The sequence below is a fragment of the Terrapene carolina genome, unplaced genomic scaffold (assembly GCF_002925995.2).
Source record: "Terrapene carolina triunguis isolate 2854851 unplaced genomic scaffold, T_m_triunguis-2.0 Scaffold96, whole genome shotgun sequence".
Classification (NCBI taxonomy): domain Eukaryota; kingdom Metazoa; phylum Chordata; order Testudines; family Emydidae; genus Terrapene; species Terrapene triunguis.
The window spans coordinates 18,104,937-18,132,622 of NW_020664447.1; the positions used below are offsets into that span (position 1 = coordinate 18,104,937).

Below are 27,686 nucleotides of genomic sequence, written 5' to 3' on the forward strand. Positions count from 1 at the left end.
CAGACCAATATGCAAATCCAAGTCTCCATGGAGGGCCACAAGATATTGTAGTTAGATATACTGTTAACTATGAAAACATTTATTACTGAGTGGGAAGATTCAAATACACAGTAAATTGTCACTGTTTACCTTAAACAACCGTCTAACAACCCCATCCAGTACATCCCATTTTGTCTTGCCACTGACTCCAATGCAGCCAATGAGGAAGAGGCGGGGCCTGGAATCCTAATACATACAAACATATTAATTAAAATGAAAAGAAAGCTAATGATGTGAGACTGTCCAAAGTAAATGATTTGTTTAAAATCCTGGTTTGTCTCTACCACAGTTGGTCTCTACTTTATAACAACATAAGGTAAATTTTGAAAACCATACCAAAATCCTCCCTATTCTACTGAATAGTCTTTGCAATGTTAAATGCACAATTAAAATAATCTGTTAGTCTTTAAGGTGCCACCAGACTCCTTGTTGTTTTAATTAAAATAATGGTTATTAATATAAAGGGCACTTAAAATTCAATCCACCAGAAGTTTTAAATATCAGGCAGTAGAGCTTAGCAAGAAGAAGAAAATTATAGCCATTATAATCAGAAACTGAGATTGTGGTACCATATTTATTTTCTCAATAACTTCCAGATCAAATATGCTCAATTTACAGGTAAAAAAAGTTTCCCCCTCCCCGTTTCTGAAAACTCCACCAGGGATCTGAAAATCAAGTTAGATTCTTTGTATCTGTTGGCAATAAAGATTATACTAAGAGAATTTAGCTGACAATTTTGTTCATGATTGTCTAAGGGAGAATAGAAACAACAGAAACCAACTTGTTTTGCAACAGCTGTATGGGATCTGCACTGCTAACAGAAGAAAAAATAGTTGTTGTCATTAAAAATAACAGATATGACTCCAAGACACATCAGTGTACTAAGATACCATTTCTATGTAATTACTTTTCTGATCATGAACACAGGTCTAGTCAAATAGAATTAAACAAATCATTTTTATAGTTAATTTGCTTATACATGGGTGCATCCTTGGTGAATTAATTTCCCCACAGAATTTATTCAAGTACATTTGGCATTTAATGGAAAGCAGATCTGTTGACTCAGTTGCATCTCCAATTATTTGATTTATCTTATGTCACCCTATTTAATACATGCATGTGTGAGTGACACAAACGATTCCTCAAATAGGTGTTTATTAAGGAACAGCTACTCAATGATTTGGTTTGATTGGTGCTCTGTAAATGCAATTTAGCAGATTTACACATGCACTACATGTTTATTAAGAGGACTGCAAGGCACAAGACTTGAAATGTGTGTGTTGTTTAATCTGTTTAAAATTAACCAGGTGTGTTTGGAGGTCAAGGGATAGGGGTGTTTAAGCCTGGAACAGTTTCAAAATGTGACCCTGATTTAAATGTAGACAATTTGGGCTGGAATGACAAACTTTGGGTCTCCTCAGACTGGATCCATTAGTTTTGCTATGAGGCAGGCCACTCTTCTTACTGCCTATCTCAACACAATGATTTGAATGCTAAATTAGCATGAGAACAGGAGAACTGCTAAAAAAATTTTTTTTAAATATTTGCAAAAAAAAATTAAAAAATGCAAAACAAATTCCAAGCAGTAAAGACAGGAGTTCAGGATCAAGTCCTGTCCAACCCAGTTACATTTCAAAGCTGAGGAGACGGTGTAGAGGCCTAATATAGAACACAACTCACCTCCTTCCATTTAATTTCATCCTGAAAGTTAACAACTATTTTAACATGCCTGCCTCCTTCCTTCCGGGCACAGCCATCACCAGGGTCATCTAATAGCATGTCTGTGAATGGCAAACATCAACAGTCTCTTAGTTTTACAATGACAGCAATGAAGAGCATTACACCAATATTTTTGTTACACTGTGACAGAACACAGCTTAGGCCTCACGTGCATAGAGGCATAACGTGAGAATATTGTTAGTGACATCCCTCCCAGGTCTGCTTATGATTCTCAAAAAGGGAAAGTCACAGAAAATTACCATCAGTTACCCCATATTTTCCTTCCTACAAAATATAATGTTCGCAAATGTACACAATTAAATGGCTCTGAACATGATTCCGTGTAGCTGAGGTCATAATTGGAAAGCTAGGTTTTAGCGTGTAGCAGAACTATGACAACATTCTAATAGAAGGGTTTATCCCAGTGGCTGACACGTATCCACACCATAGCCATTAATAAACCTTATTCTTTTGTTTCTCACGGCTAACTAAAGTGAACATTCCAACTACAGGATAAAACTTGCCCATTGCCTTTCACAGTATGCTCACCGAGGCTGGTAGACTCTGTGAGGTTCAGGCTGTGCTGAGAGAGACCCATGGACTGTCTTGGCGAGGATGAAATGGAAACCTGAGACTGAGCCCTGCTACAGCTGCCATGGTTTTCAGACTTCAACCGGTCATTTTCTGCTTTTAACTTCTCAATCTCGCTCTTGAAAAGAAAAGTCAGTAGACAAGAGGCACATGCTACCTCAATTCATTTATGAGTGGCTGCAAGTATACATTTCAAGAAACTAACTAATGTATCTAAAGAATAAACTCCAGTTGTTTAATAAGATGCACTTTTCAAAATCCCTTTGAAAAACCTGCATACAAAGAAGTCTAAGGGGCACGCACTTGGTAGTGACTGTAGGCCAAATGTACGCACACACCAGGGGCTCCTTGTGTTCCTCCATTCCATCCCACAAGCTCCTTGTGTGCCATCCTCCCATCCCTGGGAGGGATATTCCTGGGATTCCCTGAAATCTCTCTCCCTGCCAGGGGTTGTGTGCGCCGCTCCATTTCCCCTCCTCTCCTTTCTGGGTTCCCCCTTCTCTCTTTTCAAGGCAGAGGCTCAGCATGTGTCCCAATTCCCCCTTACACCTGTACCATGGTTCTTCAATCTCCCCTTCCTGCCAGAGGTTCTTGTATCCCTTTTCACGCTATTGACATTCTCCCACATGCTGGGGGCTTTGTGTGCATTCACCCCTCTACCATACCAGGATCCCACAGTCTACCCCAGACCAGGGATTCTGTGTGTCTCCCATTTCCTATCTCCGATTTCAGGGTTCCCCAATCTCCCCTATACTGGGTGCTGTGTGCCCCCCAGTTCTAGGGGTCCTCCCCCTACTCCTCCCTCCATTTCCAGGGGTCCTACATCCTCCTCACCATGTCAGGGTCTGTGTACACGTTCCCATTTCCCCTTGTACCGACCATTTCTCCTTAGCCCTACCACCCTAGTTCGCTGAGCTTGCAAAGGCCTCACATTCAACTCAGAAATACTGTCCCTCATCTCATTCTTTTGAATTTTCAATGTTCCTCCAAATCAACAGCATTCTGGCCACTGATGCCTAGAATATTCCCTGAAATGTTTCAATTGATTGGATGCAGCATTCAAACATTATTGTGTTATATACAGACAGAAAGAGAAATGCCATTAAGTGTAAGGCTTTTGCAAGTTCGTCCAATGAAAATCCTTTACATTCTGATAAAAGTTTCCCAAGGCACACTACACATCACTTCCCCATCCCCATTGACATGCAGTCACCCCTGGGTAGAGCATGGCAACTGGCTAAATGACCACTGGTGGTGGATGAAGTGATTTCTTTAAACAAGTAGCTTGTAAGATTGAAAGTGTAATGCCAGAGGTGTGGGTTACCATGTCTACATTGGTGAGAAGAGCCGTGGGACCTTCAATGGCCATGAGGCGTCAGTGGACCTTGATTTTACACATCCTCTGAAATTATGTAGTGTGGTGGACTGTTCAGTCCTTAACAGATAAAGGCAAATTTTAATTTTTTTGGTTTTTGTTCCATTCCTACCTGCATCCTGTTCATAGCCTCCCGAAGCTGGTCTAGCTGGTGGGCAGAGCTAAGGGCCTCCAGACGAATATCAGTCAGTTTCATCTCTTTGTCTCTTAGCTCGTTGCGTAACTGCATGACTGTTTCAGCTTCACTGTCAGTACATTCAGAAATACTGGGAAAGGTTGTAAAACAGTCAGTTAACCAGAGAGTTTGGGAGCATTGCTTTCAAATGCTGTTTCAGAGTATTTAATTAATAAAGCAAAAACAATTTTCCCTGATTCAGCAAGATGTGCTTGATGGAGAAAAATCAGTTGCTGCTTACAGCACCAATGATGACATAGATAAAGTTCTACATAGAAGTTTTTGCCCCACTTTCTCCTCAATTCTAAAATACTGATATAAAATTCCTGCAAAATTTTGCCCCATTGTCTCTCTAGTTATCTATGTCTGATTTGTTATCCCTGGAGATTTTCTCATCTAATTACACTGCTCTACAGTCAAAATGCTTCTGAAATAAATGTAGTCAAACTTTACTAATTCTGGGTCACTGAGAACGAAAATGATGCTTAAAATTGTTGATTGGCTCTAGTTTTCAAGATATGCTATTGGGTCAGTATATACGACCCTTGACTTGGGAATGGCGAAGGATAAGTGAGTTATAAAGGGAAGGGATCTCAATTTAAACCAGAAATGACTAAAATACATCTTTGACTGGATCTATGAATAAATCTATGACTGGGTTTGGACAGTACTTGCTTTTTAGGCAAAACAATGAATGATGCAATCTGAAATTGGTATTGCGTCATACACGATATGAATTGCATCATGTTATTCCTAGAAGTCATGGATGATGCAATCATAACGAAGCTTACATCACTCTGCTGAACAAATTGCCCTATATCAGCTCTAGAAATCATACAGTGTCGTGCTCTCTTATTTGTCAGTGTTTGATTTTGCAAAGGGACACATTTCTGTTTAGCCAAAGTGAGCAGAGATGCCTCGTACTTGTGTGAACAGTGCAGATAACTTCTGCTATGTTTGTGGTGAAGTGACTTTTGCATCACAAAAGCGCAGTATAACCACTATGGTTAAGAAAGTCTATCACCTTTATTTTGGCTGCAAAATTGGAGATCAGGACCACACATATGCTGCAACACTTGTGCAACAAATCTTCGCCAGTGGTTGAACAGGAAAAGGAAATCTATGCCTTTTGCAGTGCCAATGATTTGGAGAGAGCCAACAGCTCATACCAGCAATTGTTACTTCTGCATGGTGCCTCCAGTTGGGAAAGGTGTGTCAAAGAAGAAAAAGTGGACTGTGCATTATCCAAACATTCCATCAGCTATATGCCCAGTACCCCACGGAGAAGGACTGCCGGTTCCTGATGCACCAGAATCATTCTCACTTGAGTCAGACGAGGAAGAGGAAGAGGATGAAACTTCTGGTCCTGAACCATCAATGTCACAGGACCCACATTTTCTCCCATCCTCCTCCTCTGAACCACACCTCATAACACAAGGTGAACTGAATGACTTTGTCAGGGATTTGGAACTACCCAAGAGTAATGCAGAGCTGTTGGGCTCCAGACTACAGCAGTGGAATCTCCTGGCAGGTGATGTTAGGGTTTCCATGTTCCATGACCGTCAAAAGGATCTTGTCCCATTCTTCTTCATGGAAGGTGATCTTGTAGCCTGCAACCACATCGATGGTGTGATGGCAGCCCTCAACATCGTTCATGATCCAGATGAATGGAGACTGTTCATTGATTCATCGAAGACGAGTCTTAAAGCTGTTTTACTGCATAATGGCAATGTTTTGCCATCAATTCCAGTTGGTCATGCAGTCCATATGAAGGAAACTTATGACAACATGAAACAACTTTTGAGGTGCATAAACTATGACCAACATCAGTGGCAGCTTTGTGGCGATTTGAAGGTTGATGCTCTCTTGCTTGGTCTGTAGACTGGATACACAAAGTACTGCTGTTTTCTCTGCGAATGGGATAGTCGTGCAAGAGATTCCCACTACATCAAGAAAGATTGGCCACTCCGACAGTCATTGGAGCCTGGGAGGAAAAGTGTTCAGCATCCACCACTTGTTGAATCAAGGAAGATTTTGTTACCACCCTTACACATCAAGCTGGGTCTGATGAAGAACTTTGTCAAGGCCATTGACAAAACACAAGCAGCTTTCAAGTACCTCCGTGGAAAATTTCCAAGGTTAAGTGAAGCTAAGATAAAGGAAGGTGTCTTGTTGGTCCTCAGATTCGTGAACTTCTTCGAGATGATGCATTTGACCATGCACTGCGTGGCAAGGAAAAGACAGCATGGAAAGCCTTCCAGTTAGTGGCAATAAATTTTCTCGAAAACAACAAGGCAGACAACTACAGGTTGTTGGTGGAAAACCTCCTCAAGGCATACAAAAGCCTTGGTTGCAACATGTCACTAAAGATACATTTTTTGCACTCTCATCTAGATTTTTTTCCACCGAACTGCAGAGCAGTGAGTGACGAGCACGGCGAGCGATTTCACCAGGACATTGCAACAATGGAGAAACGCTATCAGGGCAAATGGAGCCCATCAATGCTTGCAGACTATTGCTGGACAGTGACAAGAGATGCTCCATTTAATGAATACAAGAGACAAGCCAAGAAGCGCCGAGTAGACACTGAATAGGACTAAACTATGTACATAATAGTTTTTTGCCTTTTGTTTCATATTTTATTTATATCAATTTTATTTATATAACCCTTTTGCTGATTTTTAAAGTGTTACATAAACAGGACAGGTGAAATATTATCATGTAAAGCAACCATAAACACATGAAAAGACCTAGGTTTACAATTTATGATTAAAACTCTACTATCTACACAATATACATAGACATAAAATGTAAAAACTTAAATATCTTAGAAACAGTAGCCAATCAGTTGTTTTAATTGTCATATTTGAATTCAGCACATCAAAATACATAATAAATAGCACATTTTATCTCTGAGGCAGACGACTTCTCAAAAATTGTAGACCAGTGTTATCTGATATTAACATTAAAATGCCCTTTTCTCCAATTCTTGAATACTGATTGATATAAAATCCTTGCAGATTTTGCTATTTTTCTCTCTAATTATCATATACGGATATAAAATACACTCAAATTTTACCTTTTTATATGTATCAACTATGGCTATAAAATCCCTCAACCTTTTCTACTTTCCTCTAATTTGTGACAATGGATCTCATATTCGTACCCTTTTCTTTTTAATCACTGAACACTGATATCAAATTTTAGTTTTTACCATTTCTCATGTAATTACCAAGTACTGATTTGAAAAAAATCCACTTAGGTTTGGAGGCGTTCCCCATATATTTTAAATGCTGCCCCCCCTTCTTTTTTGGAGTGAACCTGTTGTCCTGAGTCATTCTCCACTGGAGGTACCAGGGGGATTAAATTCCCTCCCCCAGCTTCCCATGGGCCCACCCAGCCCCGTATCTGCTGACCTTTATGTTGATAAACTGGAGAGGGTTCACAAGAATGATTCAAGGATTAGAAAACATGCCTTATAGTGATAGACTCAAAAAGCTCAATCTATTTAGCTTAACAAAGAGGTTAAGGGGGATGACTTGACTACAGTTTATAAGTATCTATACAGGAAACAAATATTTAATAATGGACCCTTCAGTCTAGCAGAGAAAGGTATAAACAACCCAATGGCCGGAAGTGAAAACTAGACAAATTCAGACTGGAAATACATTTTTAGCAGTGAAAGTAATTAACCACTGGAACAATTTACCAAGTGTCGTGGTGGATTCTGCATCACCGACAATTTTAAATTCAAGATTAATTTTTTTTTTTAAAGAGATGTGCTAGGAATTATTTTGGGCAAGTTCTATGGCCTGTGTTATACAGGAGGTCAGACAAGATGATCTAATGGTCCCTTCTGGTCTTGGGATCTATGACTCTATGAACCTATGACTCTGAAACATCAGAAACTGTCTCTACCAGCACAGGAATTGTTCTTTGAGGGTAATAAGATTAGCACATGAAACTAAATTCTGGCCATTACCGATCCTTGGATAACATTAGTATTTCTTTCAAAGTAGTCGTCATGCAGGAAATCTTTTAAATGCAAAAAATCCAAATAAATTAAGGAAGTACAGAGAGTAGCAGCAGTCACTTGGAGATTGATGAGTTTACAGAAAGATTTAAAGCTCAACAGGTGTGCACAGCTGGGCTTCCCTGCATGATTCTGGAGGGCTTCGGAACCCTACACCTATTCAGACATGATAAATTCCTGCTCGCTTTAAACCACTCACGCGTAAAAGTTTATTTTGATGGCATTTTTGTTTTTCTCCCCCAAGACTCTGGGTGAACAGCCTTTCCGCACATACATTTTCTGGAAGATTGCCATGCTGCCTCTTCACTCTGCTAGCCCTTCTCTTTCACTCTGCCTGAGCCTTTTACTCAATGCAAAGCGATTAAGCAGATTGAAGCTGATGTTCAGGTGCACGAGTTTGTACATAGGAAGATCAGCACCAGACCTGTATGTTTTCAGGGAGGTTTCAGTTTAAAATGTCTCTGCCTAAATTCCTAAGTAATGAGCAAAGTTTTCCTTCCCATCAGAAAACAAATAAACCAAAACATGTATACCTCACTCATACTGGTGCCCTCCCCACAGATGAAGTATTTGACCTTTTCTCAATTCATCTTTAGCCCATTGGCTCTCCAGATCCTTGTCAAGACTAGCCATATTCACAGCGTATTTTGATTGATGACAGATATAATCAAAAAAGATATGATGAATTTCAACATTAAAAGCTGGCTTTAAGCTTTGCCTATTCCATAGCATTATGGGCTGCGGTTGCTTGAAAGTGATGATGATGCAATTAAGAGGTAGAAGAACCATGACCTTTAAATGTGGTGGGGGGATTATTTAATGCTAGCAACATCTTATTGCCATTGTTCTCTTGAATCATACCTCCTTACATGGAAACAAATGATGGGAAACTTCAAGTTTGGATACTATTCAAAAGTATTTGATCTGAAATCAATCTGGAAGTCTCATGAGACAGGATCTCTTACAATATTTTCAATGCTTCCTGATTTCAGCTAGATGGTATCTCTATTTCTACTGATCCAAATCAAAGTGAAGAAGTTACTGATGCACTGTAATTATAAAACAGCTTTACAAGGTTCTCTCAGCACTTTATAAACATTAATTTATTCTCAAAACACCTCTCTGAAGGAGGGACCATTAACCTCATTTTACAAATTGTCAAACTGAAGCAGAGAGAGATTATGTGGTTTGCCCAAGGTCCCGTAGCGAGTCAAATGACAGAGTGGAGAATTGGGCTTTTGGCATAAATGTTTGAAACGATTCTTATCGTTACTTGAACTAGTTCAACCACTTTGAAATTAAACTCTTCTCTGAAGCTTATAGCAATGTGTGTTGTCTTTATTTAACACAAAATATGAAATCCCAGATGCCAACCTGTGTTGGAACAGCTGATAGCACGAGGAGAAGTTTCAATTAGTTCTGCAGTCCAAGATCACTTTGGTTACAATTACTTCCCTTACACGGTGAAAATATTGAATTACTCTATAGAAGAGAGTTGATGTCTTTTGGCTTCATAGAGTATTATGGTTAAGATGCTGGATTGGGACTCAGGATATATGTTCCCAGCTCTGCCACAGACTTCCTGTGACTCCCCTGGCAAGTCATCTAATCTCTCTGTACTCCTGCTGTAAAATAGGGATAATACTACTACCACTTCCTTTCTTTCACCTTTGGTTTGCCTCATCTACTTAGATTGTGAAATCTTCAGGGCAGACATTAGGTGAAATCCTGGCTTCACAGAAGTCAGTGGGAAAACACTGAGTTCAGAATTTCACCCAGAACTGTGTGAATGTATGTGTATATATGTATGGCAAAATGGGGCTCCGATCTCATCTTGGGGTAATATCACTAAATAATATATGACACTCCTCATTCCGTTAGCTCATCCAGTCCTATTTCTCTGTCAATGCAGGACTGCTCCTTACAGTACATTTCCTACTGTTGCATTTCCAACCCACTCATTTAAAGAAATTTTTAAAAATAAAAATGACACTTACAGAGAATTGGAATGAGAAGCTCTGAGCAACGGGGTAGAAACAGTTGAGCCATTGTGTGGTAGCTTTGGTGATGAAGGTAATGACGAATCAGTCATCTCCTCAATATCTGAATGAGAAGATGCTGACTTGGGGGATTTCTTTTTACCAAATGCTTGCTTGAAGGAGCTGCGTAACTGAAACAACAAAACCATAACAGTAGAGACATCATAAAGAATGCATCTAAGCAATAAATTAAGCCACAAAGTAAAAACTCTAGCATGCAAATCTTTCCAACAAAATGGAAACAAATACTTCACATTAATCTTAGCCATTTTATAAGATTAATAAGGGAATCTAGAATAAGCTCTTGAAAGGGCTAGATGTTGATGCCTCCTGTTTTTAGAGTGTCTCCCTCACAACAAATACTGAATTCCATTCAGCACAAGAAACTTTGTAACAATGTTATTGCAACTTGCAGTTATAAAGCAACATGGCTCAGACAAGGTTACTGATGCTGATGGGGTTAGTCATGTAAATGGATGGGTTAGCTTTGTATTTTATAGTTTAAAGTAGGTCTTCCTTACCTCATTGACCTGCCAGAGGAAGCGCAAGCAAAAGGGAAGGGGGAAGGAAAAAAGACAAGTTTTAACAGAGAAAGCCAGTGACAGGGAAAGCTTTGGATCTCAGACAAACATGACCAATAAACAACAAACACACCAGAAATAATTTTAAACAGGAATCAGGGTACATGGAACTATATTCTCTAAAAATGGGACCTTCGAACACATGGTCATTTCACATCACATGGGGGATGGCACACAGATCTGAATCTCGTTACTGCCTAAATCTTATTTTCTCCTTGGCTAGTAATCTCTTAACTGAGTTGGTGAGGCACCGGTATTATGTCTTCCTTCAAGGGATAAATATTTCATCAGATTAAAATATTCGGCTTCTCTACCTATCCGCAACTAGTAAGTCCTTTGAATGGGAATCCGACTTACAAAACAACTGAAAAATCAAGCATGATTATGGCTAAACTGGTGGGTCCCTGAGATCTCAGTTCATTACAAAAGTGTAACTCACATGTTTTATAGGTGAATAAGATTTTTTTAAATTGCACTAATTTTTCAGTGGCAACATGTCTCTGAAGTACCTTTATTTTAGCCTGAAGGTAATGTTTCACTATGTAATTAGACATTCTGAGTTTAGAAAAGACCTCACAAATATTTGTGAAATAAGCATTCTACATTCACTGGGTGCAACTTATGTCCAGTTTATAAATAAAGAATTAATTTTATATCCATTCTTCATTCTGCTATAATGTGCTCCTTTGATAAAATCAAGATACTATTCCTGTTTACCCCAACTTCACTAAGACCCTATATATTCATCTTTTACACAATAAATAAATGTCCCCTAACCCACACTAAGAGTAGTTGAATGACAAATGAGATATGTAGCTTGGTGCTGAGATGAAATCTTCTAGACCATGGAAACATAAATTAACTAATAAAGTAGGACTGAAAAGATATGATGAGGTATTGATCATGACTGAGGGATTACTGATCATATAGCGGATGTGAAAAAGACTCATTAACTGTTTACAAGGAGGAAAGAAATAAAGTCCACCTTGCCAGCAGAGTGCCCCAACAAGTAACACACAAGACACCCTGAGAGGATTTGGAGAAGCCACTGTTTTCATTGAACCCAAGGTTTTGGACAATGGGGGGAGGGGAGAGAAAGTGTTATGATTAAGATATGGAAGTGAAACCATTGAGATAGAAAAGATACTTTAAAATGAGATTCTGTTCAAGTAAAATGTTGCAGTCTCCTGGTACAAAGGGAGTTTCATACATAACCATAACAGGATCACTGATAATTTCAGAATAAACGTTCACAAGAGCAAACTATAACATTGTGTAGCAGTATATTTATAATTTCAGTGTGCTAAGGATCCAGGAACATTTACGTTGAGTGGGAAGGAGGGTGTGGACTGCTTTGTTGACTACATTACGAGAACTAAGTATTTTAGTCCAAACAAAAACAAAGCTAATGTTACTACAGCAGCAATGGTCTAATTAAAAATGGAGTTTAATACTGTGTACCTTTCCTCCAGTGCATGGTACCTTGTATAGAACACATGATGAGCAAAGAAAGAGAAGTGGAAAGTGAAAGATGATTATTTTGAAACCTTTTGGAAGAAACTTCTATCACAAGAGAACTTGAAAAACTGTTTTATTTGATTTAAAAATGTCATGGTAGCATTCAGAACACAGCCCAAGTTAAAATGGAATGAATGCACTCAGAAGAGGAAGGCAATATGAGCTAATAGGCTTAATCTTTCTTCATTGTGAATTTGTTTCATTTAATGTATGTACTTGGAGTTTTCTCTAATGTTTTACACTAATAGACTAGACTATGTATGTCTCTTAGCTAGGACTAGTCTTTGAGAAATACTACAACTACAGGTTTTATGACTGGCTTTTTGGCTAGTGAAGATACCATTCTTTTCCATGCCGAGGGCCAGCACAAGCATAGGAATCACTTAAGATTCACTTATGTCTTCAAAATAGGGCTTAGGGTTGAGTTAAGTGGTGCATAGTCCTTGTGCTGACCTGATGCACAAGGGTGAATTTCAACCTGGATGTTCATAGGATAATTTTATATTAATTTCACACAATCTCCTGAAGTACACTCACCCAGTTCTTCCTCTTCTTTTTCTTTGAATCACTCTCGATGTTGCTTCCCACGCTGGAGTGACTAGTAGCACTGTTAATACTAGAGACACTATCTGAAGAGTGTTGCCTTCTGATTCGCAGGTCAGCAGGTTGGGCAGTCCCAGTACCTGAATGTTAACAGCAACATAGTCAAATTTACTGGAGACATTTCAATATCTCCACTGGTCACTCATCCCGACAAAAATGTTTCAGGAATTAAGCGCATTTAGAATCACTTGCACAAAATGATGCATTGCATAGTTCACAGCAATATTCCTTGTTTCTCGTGGTGCAATTAATATTTCACATATGAGCCTGCAAATGTTTCCTCATGCAAATAGTCCCAATTTAAGTCAGTGAGACAAGTAATGTGAGGGAAACTTTGCAGGATCAGGCCCTTGCTTTGCACTGGAAAAAAAATATTTAAAAAAAGAATCAGGTAATTACTTAGAGATTTCACAGTATCTGCAACTCTCAGAAGGGGGATTCTGTTCCTTTATTGTGCTGCTGTGCAGAGATGAGAATTATGAAATGCTTACAGTGAATTTGAGCAATATAGCAACTGCAGATAGCAAAGTTTTGTTAAACTGCTTATTAGACAGCACAGGAGAGCCTGATAACAGTTTATTTAAATAGAAGGGACCAATGAAAATCATAGGACTCTACTGAGATACAAATGTATACATCTCCATGTTACATCAAAGCAGGAGCAAATACAGTTGATGATATATACAAAGCCAGTCTCTGGCAAGGTAAATTGCATCAGATATTACCAAGAGGACTAATGTCTCAGGAGTGCTACACTGCTGTTAAAAGTAGAGTTTGTTTCTTTACCTTTGCAGGTGAGCTCAGGTGTGTTAATTACTCCATTAATGGCAGCTTGGGCAGCAGCATTCTGCTTTTTCAGGAGTTCAATGGTTCTCCTTAACTCATTCAGTTCTGAATCCTGAAATGAAAAAGAAACCAATGAGATGTCTATACATTTAGATTCCATGTAAGTATTCCCAGGCAGCCTCTTTTCAGTCTTGGTTAGGTGCTTGGCGAATGGTCTTGGGAGTGCATAAGAAATGTGCTGAGGCTTGGTGTATATTGTACGATTGACTGGAACTTGAAAGCATTACTTTCCAGGGGTTCAGATGTTGTCATTCCACAATGTGGAGAAATTATTGTGCATTAAAGTAGCACTAAAAATTGGTGACTGTACATAGCGCAGTAATTTTTAATAGTATTTTTACTGGATATATGCATGTATGTGTTGGGAAGAAGACAAACTGTACTAAAAAGCAATAATTAGCACTTCTTTTGTTCCAAGCAACTTACAGTCATTATCTAATCAGTCCTCACAACACCCCATGAGGTAAGCAAGCAATTTTACAGGTGCAGAAACCGAGGCAGAAAGGTTATGTGATTTGCCCAAAGCTACAAAGGAAGTCACAATGTCAGAGTTGGAAATAGAACTTAGGAAAGATCCAGGTTCCCATTCTTGTGCTGTGTCCCACGAATCACATGCACATTTTTATTTTAAAATACAAATAAAAGGATTATCCTCTTTCATAAGACCGTAAGAATGGCCATACTGGGTTAGACCAATGTCCATCTAGCCCAGTATCCTGTCTTTGGACAGTGGCCAGTTCCAGATGCTTCCAAGGGAACGAACAGAACAGGGCAGGTTTGTAAGACAGGTTTGATAAAAACATCGCTACTGTGAATTAATTTTTAAAAATCACTTGGTCCTCCTCCCCATTGGGATGTGTACATCTACACATACGCATACTGAACAAATGTTTCTCAAACTTGCCTTTTGTTCTGCTGTCATAGTCAGACTCTGTAGTCTAATAGTCATATTTCCAAGGCTCTGCTCAAACGCTGCCACAAGGTGAGCCTGAAAATTAAATGACAATGTAGAATGAATACTGTTCTCTCCACCAAATAAAAGTATGTGCTTATTTAAGTATTTAAGAAATGTTATATGGTATCTTCCAGTGTTTGTTAACTAGATACCACTTAGAGAAGTAGAGAGGTTAGAGTAGGCTTGACAAAATAGGAACAACTCTTGCCAAAAACATTTACAAACAAAACTTCTAGCAGTGACTTGTGTATGGGGGGGTAAGCAATGCCAGAAGGTAACAATTTTGAAAATCCTCGAGCTTTGGGGCATAAACCAACCTCTGATTATAATTACCGGAGGTTAGCAGGAACCCTTCCTGGGGTGCAGATTATCCCACAATTGCCAACTGCAGTGTTTCTTCCTCTGGAGCAGTTGATATTGGTCATTGCTGGAGACAGGATACTAAGCTAGAAGGATCATTAGTCTGATCTGGCATGGCAATACTTAGGTTTCCTAAAGACATATTGCTTATAGTAAAGATATTCTTTACAGTTCTCCCTGATTAATATTCTACAACAATTTTTCACTATGAGATCAGTGGACGGAACAGGAATCTCACAAACGTACAGATAGATCAGCAAATAATTGCAATCTGTTCTGGACTGGATATTTTATTTATTCTGAAAAGAAAATACAATCCTCCATATAGAGGATAACAGAGTGAGAACTGTTCTAGAGTAACTGGGAATAAAATGCCTTTGAAAAACACTGAGTCTCATAATAGGTCCAGTCCATTTTATATATTTTTCATAGTAGTTTAAAGCTGCTTGGATTTCATTCTAACTGGGAAACTTTTATTCTGCTGCTTTGTTCAGCTGGAAAGAACTATTAGACCCAGTGTTGGAAATGTGAGAGAACATCATTTATTTTTTTTTGTAAAGAACATTTCAAGGACTAAATTTTGTCCTTTGAATATTAAGGAACAATATAAAAGCAGATTGCTACCACCACAATCTCTATATAGACTAATAGTTTTCAGTACCTTTGCACTTCCAAAGCACCTCTTACCAGAGAGCCTCAAAACATTTTACAAACAGTAAGCCTCATCTCAGGTAGTTAAGTATTACTACAGACATTTCTCAGATGAGGCAACTGAGGCATAAAGAGGTTAAATGGCTTGTTCCAAGCCACAAAGCAAGTATGTGACAGAGTGGGGAAGAGAAGCCAGAAACCTTGACCCCCACTATCCCATTAGATGACATCATCTTGCTTTATTCATGAATTCTTTTACAAAAAAGATATAAAGACTCCGTGGTGGCCATGATATGGTGAATTATTTTTGTTTACGGGTGGAAAAGGGAGAGTGAAAGATTAAAATAGGAGGAATAGGAGGGGTGTGAATACATGCAGGGGGAAAGAATCTCCAGGGCTCTGTCAATGACATGGAGGTCCCCCCTATTATTTAAACAATAGAATTAAATAATAAAGAAGTGGCTATATAAAAACTGTACATAACGGCAGTGATGGAACTCTAAAGGGCATACGATGATGCTCTGAAGATGTACACACCAATGTTGTCTCTATGAAATATCCCAAACAATATGTATGAATTCTGTGTCAGGTAAAATCAGAAACAGTAGCATCTTCCCTTTACTGAATTGCCATTAAAAATCAGCTGGGAAATCAGCCAGTAGAATGATTCAAAAATACTCCACAAAACATTTTAAATACTTCAGTTTCAGGATTTTAAAATATGACCAAAATTTGCATGTTTCACATATAGCAACAGTTTGCAAACATGATATAATTTGATTTTAGTACGGCTTTTGACATGATATTCTCGTAAGCAAACTAGGGAAAGGTGGTTTAGATTAAATTACTATAAAGTAGATACAGAACGGGTTGACAAACCATATTCAAATATTCAAAGAGTTGTTATCAGTGGTTTATTATCAAATTGGGAGGATGTATCTAGTAGGGTCCTGCAGGTATCTGTCCTGGGTCTGGTACAACTCAATATTTTCATTAGTGACTTGGATAATGCAGTGGAAGAGTCTGCATATAAAATGTGAAGATGACAGCAAGATGGGAGGGGTTGCTAGCACTTTGGAGCACAGGATTAGAATTCAAAATGACCGTGAAAAATTGGAGAATTGGTCTGAAATAAATGAGATGAAATTCAATAAAGACAAGTTCAAAGTATCACACTTAGGAAGGTAAAATCAAATGTACAACTACAAAATGGGGAATAACTGGCTAAGCGGAGTACTGCAGAAAAGGATCTGGGGGTTACAGTGGAATGTGGTGCAGTTGCAAAAAAGACTAATACCACTCTGAGGTATATTAACAGGAGGGTCACATGCAATACCCGGATGTGACAGTGTACCCTTGTGTTCATCCTTTTTACAAAACTATAATAGATTTTGTATGAAGTATGCATTGCGAGGTATCATTTGAAAACTCAAATCTGCTGAACATTATTGCCCTGGTAAAATATGTGTGGCAACATTGTATGTAGAGTTATACAATTCTACTCTATAAGACATGTTCCAAGTCTGGGGAAACAACTTCAAACCAGTTCCCCAGAGACAAAAGACAAACTGATGTCTCAGCCAGGTCTCAACACAATCATATGGACTATCACTTGATTAAGCGATCATTCTTTGGTAGGAAGAAAGGTGTGAGCAAGAAATTTACATCTTGGCAATGGAACAGCTGGGGGTTCCCTTGTACACAGACTGGCTGTTGCCTGAATCCCAGCAGGAGATGATTCTCAAAGTGGAGAAAAAAGATATAAAAATGAGCAAACACCTCTCTCCCCTTATCTCTACTCACATCATCAACAACATCTGAAAGAGAATGAAAGCATGATTGAACTGGGGGAGGGGTCTTGACAGAGGAGGAATCCAGCCAGACTGCTATAAGCATATGGTGAGAGAAACCTTTTTGCTTTGAATTCACTTAGCTTGATAAGTTAGATATTAGTTATTTCTTTGTAACCAATTCTGACTTTTATGCTTCCTTGCTTGTAATCACTTAAAATCTATCTTTCTGTAGTTGTTAAACTTGTTTTATTGTTTTATCTATGCCAGTGTGTTGGGATTGAAATGTTTAGGAAGCTTCATTTGAGATAACAATGTTTGTGTATATCATTTTCTATTAATGAAGTGACGGACCTTATATAAGCTCGTATTGTCCAGGAAAGTACTGGGCAGTACAAAAAACACATTTCTAGGGAAAAGTCTGGGACTCGGAATTTGCTGGTGTCACTCTGCAATATAATTCAAGAGTGGTTAGCTAAGACCTCTCATATAACTCAGCTAGAAATCATTTACATGCTGGAGGGTGCGAGTGTGTGTGTAAAAAGCAACAAAGAGTCCTGTGGCATCTTAAAGACTAACAGATGTATTGGAGCATAAGCTTTCATGGGTGAATACCCACTTCGTCAGACACACGTGTGTGTGTGTCAGTCAGAGGGTATGTGTGTGAGAGAGAGAAGGCCAGGAGTGGTTGTTCTCTCAGCAAAGCAGTATAAAAGGCACCACAGGTTGGAGAATTGAGGGGACACAGCTGTCCATTAATCCAGAGTATACCTGGGAATGTCACATTGGGAGGTAATCGTTCCACACTACTCAGCTCTGGTGAGACCTCAGCTAGAGTACTGTTTTCAGTTTTGGGCCCTACACTTTAAGAAAGATGTTGACAAACTGGTATGTGTCCAAAGGAAGGCAACAAAAATAAGATTGAGAAAACATGACATAGGGGGAAGGGTTAAAAAAATTGGATATTTTTAGTCCTGAGAGAAGACGACTGAGGGGGAACCTGATAATCTTCAAATATGTTAAAGGCTGTTATTAAGAGCAATGGTGAAGGTAGGACAAGAAATGAGCTTAAACTGCAGCAAGAGAGATTTACGTTAGGTATTAGGAAAAACTTTCTAACTCTAAAACTAGTTAAATACTGGAATAGGCTTCCAAGGAAGGTAGCAGAATCCTCGTCAATGGAGGATTTTAAAAACAGGTTAGACAAATCCTGTCAGTGAGGCGTTAGGTATACATGATCCTGCCTCAGCACAGGATAGATGACCTGTCAAGGTCCCTTGCAGACCTACATTTCCATGATTCTATGCCACATTTCTCATAAATATTAAGTGCATAGATACAACTGTGACAATTATATGCTTTTGAAAGGGGAAGGCAATGATTGAGTTTGCTGGCAAAAGCTAGTGACACATATAGCTGCTGCTGGCTTCTGCTTGACCAGCCATTATCTTCAAAAATTGTTAAAATGTAGTTAGAGTTTCAATTTCTAAGACAAAACTAAATTCCAAATGCATTTTTCACAGCTGCTTTTAAGCCAAGCTACAAAAGCGCTATCACACATTGATGTGCTAATCTTACCTTAAAAGAAATAGTCACCAGAGAGACAGCGAGAGAGAGAGCTTTTGTCACATGAATTATTTATTAATCTATTTATAAACTAACAGTGTAGGGGTTTAAAAAAAACTCTTATCCCAGATAGGCCTGTAGACACTCAGCAAAATAACAGGGCACTGTGGAATTTTACAAGCAAATAGTCTAAAGCAAAAGTTCATTACCAAGCCTTCATTCTAACTATATATAATATTAAAATCAGAGCCGTACAGAGCTTAATATTTTAGATCTCTATTAATATTTTACTAGAAAATCTACAAAGTTAAATTAAAAACAATTCACTGCTAAGTAACTAATTAATCAACTCACAGAAATGCTTAGTAACAAATATTAAACTTGAGTTGGATAATTATCCTTTCCTTAGATAGGATAGTCAATAATTCATCTGCAGTATTCATAATATAAGTGTCTTAAGAAAACAAGATTGAACCTTACTAGCCTGCAGCTTGATTTTGGTAACAGAGGCTGAGAATCTTTTCCTACTGCCGAATAGGGAGAATATTGCAAGTCAGTTTAGGTCCAACATGTCTTTTTTGCATAGCAAGATAATGGTTGAGGCCGGGCCAGTGTGAAGGAGTTGCCAATTTACTAGAGAATTGCAGAGCTCACATTTTGCATTCAGCTAAAACAGGGGTAGGCAACCTATGGCACGGGTGCCGAAGGCGGCACGCGAGCTGATTTTCAGTGGCACTCACACTGCCCGGGTCCTGGCCATTGGTCCAGGGGGCTCTGCATTTTTATTTAATTTTAAATGAAGCTTCTTAAACATTTTAAAAACCTTATTTACTTTACATACAACAATAGTTTCGTTATATATTATAGACTTATAGAAAAAGACCTTCTAAAAACATTAAAATGTATTACGGGCACGCGGAACTTTAAATTAGAGTGAATAAATGAAGACTCGGCACACCACTTCTGAAAGGTTGCCGACCCTTGAGCTAAAGAGTTCTTCAGAAAAGTTTAAGGCTGATGGAGATGCCATCAAAAGGAGGATCAGAAGAGCCATTGACTAAATATCATTGCATGAATTCCAGATGTTCAGACTAGTTTTTCTTCATGTTTTCCTATTTCCATGGAATGCAACGTTATATTAAAAATATAGTTCAGGCTTGAAAATAAAATAACTGATGCTAATAGAAAATGATGCAACATCCTTCAAATTTTCTCATTTTCAGGTCTTCACACACGGGTCCATATGAAGTTCAACTGTTTTTCCCCTTCATTATTACTGACATCCAATATCACTTCAAAATGCATATTTTCAGCTTTGAAAAGCAAGCAAGTAGAAGTGCAAAATCCTCCACTGTACAAATAAGGACTGAACTTTGAACTGTTTTCCTCAACTTTCCGTTAGAGGTATTCATGTAGCTAAAATCATTTTACCACTAATGTTTAAAGTTGCTGTAAATTTGCCAAATTGACTTGGAAATAGTTGCTCTTCAATTAAATAATAATTCTGTAATATTCTCACTTTCTTGCACATCCACCAGGAAAACAAAAATATTGGAGCTCAGTTTGCCTTGAGATAAGAGAAGTGCTGTGGTCCCTAAACTTAAATGGCTGCAATGCAAATATGTGAATCTCCCCAAGGTTTTGTACTGAGAATATAGGGTTTGAGGGTAGAGATAAGCCAGTATGAAGAGGACTGAACAGATACCAACATGTGGGCAACTGGAAATTCTGTATTTCTGTAGAGTTTCTGCAGTTGTCTAGATGACACTTTTATAGACTCATAAATGCAAGTGCTGTTACAATGTATATAGACAGAATACTCAGTGCACTATCAACACAGGAAATAATTATCTAGGATATTTTAAATGACTGGTGATCAGTGTGATAACCAACCGCCTCTAACAGCAAAGGAAATCCTGCTGCTCTAGAATCATACATAATAATATTTGTCGTTAGTACTCTGTAACATATTATAATGTTGACTGCAACATATTATAATACAATACTATATGCTGTATTGAGAAGAACACGTATTTTCTAAAGTTGTACAAGTCTAAACTATAGGGGCTGCGGGGGCGGGGAGGAGAAAAGTGCTAACAGTAAGTCTACAGCTGCTTTAAATTAGGGAAGGCATGAAGGTTATCAGCCATATATCTGCAACTTGTAAATTCAACATTCACTTCCTATCTACCCCAGTTTATTATGAAAGGAGAGTTTTCATCTCTTTGTCCAGATGATGTCTGGAATTGGCAGCTGTAACCACTGAAGACCTATTCTCTGAGAGGTACCTGTCCAGTCTCATTGCTTGAAGCTAAATAAAGAGAAATATTTCTGTTATACACTTCTACCCAGGAGTCTTCACAATGGTACATAATCCACCTTGTTATAAATTGCAGGAGTTAGGTCTCACAGGATGGAGTTTCCATCTTAAATCAGTTTTAATTCTAACTTTGAACTGTGCGGGAGGCTTTTATTTTTAATAAATTGCCGTGTTTAGCCCAAGGAAAGCAAAATCCTCAAAATCATAACACTTTGCTCATTGTCCATTTTTCACGACCCATTTCCCTTAATAACCTGACATTTTCTTTTTAAATCTCTCCTTTCTTGCCATACCCTACCTACCCTCCTTCTATACTATTTGTTATTTTTTGAGTTTCTGATTAAAACTTCCCTGAACTTTGGTGGTGTTCAGATGTAAATTTTTTATTCAGGTCATTATAATGACAGGGGCCAGAGTAATGAAGTTTGGAATTTTAGACCTGTATCTGAATGGCCCCAAAATTCTGATTTGAGCCTTCCTCTGATCCTTTTCTTTAAAAAAACAAAACACCAGTGAGCAGTAGCAACAGAGTATATGATCTATAAGACACTAAATATTCTCACAATCTGCAAAGAAAAAATAATCACATTTAATACACAGTCTCCGACCAGAAGAGAGAGATTGGAATAGTAAGAATTAACTTGATGAGACAGAAGAATCATTTCCCCAGTGCCATGCCAGAATAAGCAGGCTGTGAATTTAAAGTGGATTAACAATTCCCAATATATTCCATCTGTGGATGTTCTTACTCTGGAATAAGAGTGCTTTATTACAAATTATCTTAATTTACTTAGATTAAGCTAATTTGGAATAAGGCACTCTTATTCCAGAATAAGTGTATTCTCACAAAAAGTTAATCCAGAATATATCCCTGACAAACCCTTAATATACTTAATATTGAATACATACTTGCCCACCCTTTGCCACGACAATTGATGATAATCAAAATAAACTAATGATATTTTATTCTCAGATCAAAAATAATTACATACACTGAGCAAGTACAAATTGTATATATTTTAAATCTGTCCACTCTCATCTATGTATCTACAGAATGGTAAAACCTTTCATGTAGCCATTCCAGACTTGTACTTCATCAGCACATAGCTGACTTATCCCAAATAACTGTTCTCACACTCACAATGAAAACAAACATGAATAGTACAATAACATGAGGATATATGTGGCTGTCATGCCCCTCAGACCCTATGAAAATAAACAGGGCTGAGACTGTGAGAAAAATGGCTGAAAATAAAACAAGTTAAATACCCACTACATGTGTTGGAAAACCAAAATGTTTATTTTAAAAACACTGGATTGAATAATTTCTTTTGGGGTGTGGGGGGATGCTGTTCAGTAACAATGAGGAATATCATTTAAAATCTTTGAGAAAGTGAAAAAAATATGGTGAATGGGACTGCATGGATCAAGGGATAAGTAAATGATACAGAGCCTTTCAATTTTCAGTTGCCCTTTTGAAACCATTTAAAGTGACCACAAGTTGTTACTATCTAGTAATTGTTCAGTGAGTAGGGTTGCCAACCCTCCAGGATTGTCCTGGAGTCTCCAGGAATTAAATTTTAATCTTTAATTAAAGATTATGTCATGTGATGAAACCTCCAGGAATATGTCCAACCCAAACTGGCAACCCTATCAGTGGGCTATAGGAAATAGGTTGGTGGGTCTTGGTTCACTTTTTAGTGAAAACAAGCCCTTTCCACAAAATTATCACCACAACAAACACCCATGATGATAGTCTCAGCAAAGTGGCCACAGGAAATAAAGTAACCTTTTGCAGAAAGGTGGTTCACCCCAGGTTCAGGCTGGGGCACACTGGCAGGACAGTCTGGGGAAGGCTGTACTGCCAGTGACTCAGCTGCACCTGTTTTGTGGACAAATAAGGGACTTCAGTACTCAGGGCTGTCAGGGCCTTAGCACGTTACAGCAGTGCTAAATTCACTCTGGAGAAAATGAAATGGAAAAAAGAAAGTATAAATGTTGCTAATTTTACAAAAAGCAAATGGAGTGTCAACATGGAGGGCAATCTGTTCAGACAATGGCACCATAAGCACCAGGCAAAAATATTTTGAGACTAGAAGTTTCAGGAAAGAGCAGTTCCTCCTCCTTGAAGGAGGAATAACGGCAGGGATGCTGAATGGCTTCTTAATATAGATAAAGAAGGGAAGTAATTGCTGCCCTAGAGAGAACATTTCTTCTCTACAGTCTGAAGAGGTTACTCTTCCAAATCAGTAGGCAGAGCAGCCCCTTGAGTGCAAAATGGAGCCTAGCTTACATGAACAGTTGCGTAATTTGTTGTAAGGAGCAGAAGCTGGAGTAATTCAAGAATAGTCTGTCAGCAAAAAAACAAACTTAAGAAAACTCTGTAAAAGAACTGGCCTACATTTAAGAAAGCAAAGCCCACTTTTCTGTATACATTACATATTAAGATTAATTTAAAAAGATATTAGATACAAATGAGGTGGTTTGCATGAAATCATTTGATGTAGTCAGGTATTTGCATCTGCAGGGCAAAGTTAACAACTTTCATTTTTGGGTTTGTTTTGTTTTTTTGCTCCTGGAATGTGGCAAAGAACTGAATGTAGCCTTAATTTTCTTTCCTTAACCTATATGCTAACAATTCAGTTGGCTTCCCTTTTGTATTTTTCAAGTGTGTATGGCCAACACACTGATATACATTAGCTCTAGTTCTGATTTCCACTTTGTGAAGGATAGTATCACTCAGGTCAAACTCATTCTTCATGTTGATATATTTGCTATTACCACTCATTCAAGAGCTAATGGCCACGATTTCCGCTTTGGTAACTGTGAGTTCTCACATCTACCCATCCCATAATCCTAGAATACAAATAGTAAATGGTTTTTAAATGGTCACTATTCATTTTTGTCTTATTTACATTGGAATCACTTATTTCTCCAGTGAGCTTCTGTTTTTTTTTTAACCAGGATTTCAGCCACCTGTGATTACACAGTGTTGACTTAATGGGGATTAAAACCCCAATGTGTCCTTGGTTTTCAATCCTTTGTTCCAAACAGCATGCAAAGATAGTTATTCCATGGTAGTGAATATTCCTCAAGGCAAACAAGTGAAAACACAGCACACTCTGATTTGAATCAGATGCATTATGCTTCTTAGACCCTGTCATAAACTGGTTCTCAGGGTCCATTTTGTGTGTCAGTTTTGTCTACCCTTGCCATCAACCCACACTGTTGCATGGTTTGTACGCTATGGGAAAACATAATGCATTTAAATCAGGTTTCCCATTTCTCATGGGCACCCACTGTAATTCACATCTGTCTCTTATGACCCCTTTGACACCTATATGTGAATGTAAGACCCACTTTTATGATGAGAACTGAGTCTTCAAAGAATCTCTTTCAGCATTAACCAAACCTATGTACCTCCATGCTGTACATATACAAAAGGAATAGCCAAATCAGTATAACTGTATTTAATGTTTTTTTTTAAATAATCAATTGAACACTAGAATAGACAGCTTTTTGTTTTCAGATTGACCCACCCAAAATGCATATATTTATTTTTAACACAAATATGTGACCTGAATTGATTATTATAGACTAGTGATCTCTTTGCTAATTAGGAAAACTGGGATGGTGATTTGTGCACTACATAATTTATCTATCAGCCTCGATTTTTCTGAATTGTACTCACATTAGCAGTCAACTGAGTTGTTAGAGCTGACACCTTCTCCTGGGATGCATCCAACTCCCTTCGTAGCTTGCGAATCTAAATATTGTATTTAAAAGATTAGTTTATTGTACCGTAATCTACCAAATTAGAGGTGTAAAACACTCATGCAAAGTGTCTAGATTGAAAGTTTATGTTTACAAAACCCATATTGCTCCTTACCTCTGACTGACATTTTTCTTCAGGCTGCAACAAAAAAAATCAGGAAAAAACATATGAGGAACTTACAATAGTTCATTACTAGCATAGGTCAAATTTTTTTACAAGTAAAACTCAAAATAGGAGTCCTTATTTATTACTTATTGATTCAGCATATATAGGTGTTTGCAGGCAACTTTATTCACATGAATAATTCCACTGAGTACCACCATATTCACCATTAAAAACTTTGACATTATATCAATCTAAATCAATAATCTTAGTTCTGTATTTCTGAACATGTTTGGCTCTGTTTAGTTTGAAATTAAATTTACTAGCAGTAATCCTGATACTCTAAAACTTTTAATATCCTAATTCCCCCCAAAGCCTATTATATTCAGTGTTTAGAATAATATACTTTAAATACATCCTACATTTACATGCACCATTCATTGTGACCATAATTATTTTTGGAAGAGAAGGTGGAGGGCTTATTCACATAGTGAGCACTTACTTATGTAGTGTTCTTGTTTTCAATGGGATTAATTATATGAATAAATGTTCACCAATTTGAGTAGGAGCTCTACAATCTAGTCATTTGTGAATTTTAATTTCATGTAATTGGATTACAGTCTAAGGTGATTTTTTTTTTAACCAAAGGTAATAGGTTCTGATCCTGCAACTCTTTCATGCAGTTAGTATCACTGACTTGAAAAGAACTACTTGCCTGAATAAAAATTGCAGGACCATGCCCTTAAAGATAACGTTATTAAGTATAGCATTGTTTCAAATATGGATGCATGGTAGTTGTGTGGTTGTATCATACTTTCATACCAATTTGTAAGGTCATCCTCTATTAACACAATGCCCTGATTCCATTGTTGTCCATTGTTTTTAAAAGACCAGAGTGCCAGTTCAGAGTTTCAGATATATTTTCCTTTAGTAACCTTTAATGTTACATATTCTGAAGTAAGATGCTTTTGTGAAAGTATTAAAAGAAAATAATATAATACACTTTTTAAAAAACACTATAATTATATTATTTGTCCCAAAATACCACTAAATCTTCTTGCAATGTCAGATTATTAAGAGACTATGCAATTAAGACTTTTAATACAAAAATTCTTGGCAAAATGAGAAGTAATGGCTCCTTTGCAATGATTAAATCCATTGCATTAAGACCTACTTAGAGAATTCTTAATTAGCAGATCACTAAACTATCAGACTGAAATGGCTTTATCTATTGAATGAATGTGGGTGGTGTTGGCACAAAAGACCAGGACTATCCATTATGGTCCTTTGTATCAAGACCTCCTTAGAACGGTTGTGGATCACTGATTCAAGAGACTAACTCCTGCTTCTGGGTCATCAGGGTCTAACAGGCTAACATGAGTATTGTGATAAATATCCATTAACACCTTTTTGGGAACATAAAATATACCTTACATAGGTAGCATACATTATTTATGTTTACATGCAAAGAGCCATCCTCTTTACATGGCTAAAGCAATTAGCGCACTTGGTCCAATCAATTAATTTGTTTTACTAAAAAAGTTGTACAACTGCAAAATAATATTTAATATTACGTTTCTCAGCAGGCTCCTGCTGAAGGTTTACATTGCACGATACTCACCGTTGAATAAATAGATGATGTACTGGACACCAAGGAGAGAGAGGATCCATGCACTAAAGGAAAGATAAAATAAACAAATTGCATATCTGTTTGCAATATAGTAAGCACATAGTGGAATCATATACAGAGCATTCACTGCAGATTTTTCACCTACTGAGAGCAAATTTTCATAAGAATGTAAACAAAATTGCATCATCCATCATAAACTTTTTATTGTAAGACAAATCTTTGCAGAAGTATCCAGATGTAAGTTGAAATTGCTACAAGGGCAAGAGTTATATAAAATGTCTTCACACAGGAAAAAATAATTTGGCTCCTATACCTCAAATCATTTTTCATATAAAATAACAACATTAAATCCATTAGGCCTTCTGACTGAGTGACTTGAAGCCAGTGGGAGATTATCATCTGTATCTGAGGAGAGAATTTGACCCCAGGATGGCCTTACTAAAAAAAGAATTCCATTTCAAACAGGCATCAGTTATTCAGCACCTACGGAGATAACACATTTTAACACGCTGACTGAGAACATATGTGCACTGGCTGTATTTCCATCTTCAGACTAAAGGCCTCATAGAAAGCTCAATTAGGCCCTTTGGAACCCCATGTAACAAACTCAACTTGGTTACATGGTTGTACTGTGGAATAATTAACCAAAGTCAATGGAGTAACCCCAGTATAAATCCAGAGTAGAATTTGATTCTAAGTAAAACCTACCAACCTACCAGTCTTTATCAACCCTTAAGAGTGCAATCCTGACCCCACTAAAAAAAAACTCCCATTGTCTTCAGTGGAGTCAGAATTTCACCATTAGGGATTGTGTGCGCCACCTCAGTGACCTAGTGATGTTGTACTCTCCCACAGCAAAGCCTGTAGGCAGCCCAGGAAAGAATTTATTTTGTAAAGGTTTTCAGAGCCTGTTTCCTTCAAGAGGGAAGGGCTTTGGGGATGCAGAGATGGTAGGGGGCTGATACCAAAGGACCTTTGCGTGAACATAAACTCCATGCTACCTTATCCCCACAGTAGC

General features: G+C 37.9%; 1 protein-coding gene across 1 annotated transcript in view; it reads right to left on the bottom strand.

The window, feature by feature from the left end:
- NAV2 (neuron navigator 2) overlaps positions 1 to 27,686 on the bottom strand; it is a 231,203-nt gene that overhangs the window by 14,463 nt on the left and 189,054 nt on the right. Inside the window, exons 20-31 of the mRNA XM_029911548.1 lie at positions 26,660 to 26,712; positions 25,051 to 25,074; positions 24,853 to 24,927; positions 14,424 to 14,507; positions 13,460 to 13,571; positions 12,608 to 12,753; positions 10,493 to 10,501; positions 9,930 to 10,102; positions 3,837 to 3,990; positions 2,308 to 2,467; positions 1,720 to 1,820; positions 130 to 225 (exon numbers count right to left, since the gene is read on the bottom strand). Coding sequence (XP_029767408.1) covers positions 130 to 225; positions 1,720 to 1,820; positions 2,308 to 2,467; positions 3,837 to 3,990; positions 9,930 to 10,102; positions 10,493 to 10,501; positions 12,608 to 12,753; positions 13,460 to 13,571; positions 14,424 to 14,507; positions 24,853 to 24,927; positions 25,051 to 25,074; positions 26,660 to 26,712 — 1,187 coding nt within the window. The remainder of the gene's footprint in view (positions 1 to 129; positions 226 to 1,719; positions 1,821 to 2,307; positions 2,468 to 3,836; positions 3,991 to 9,929; positions 10,103 to 10,492; positions 10,502 to 12,607; positions 12,754 to 13,459; positions 13,572 to 14,423; positions 14,508 to 24,852; positions 24,928 to 25,050; positions 25,075 to 26,659; positions 26,713 to 27,686) is intronic.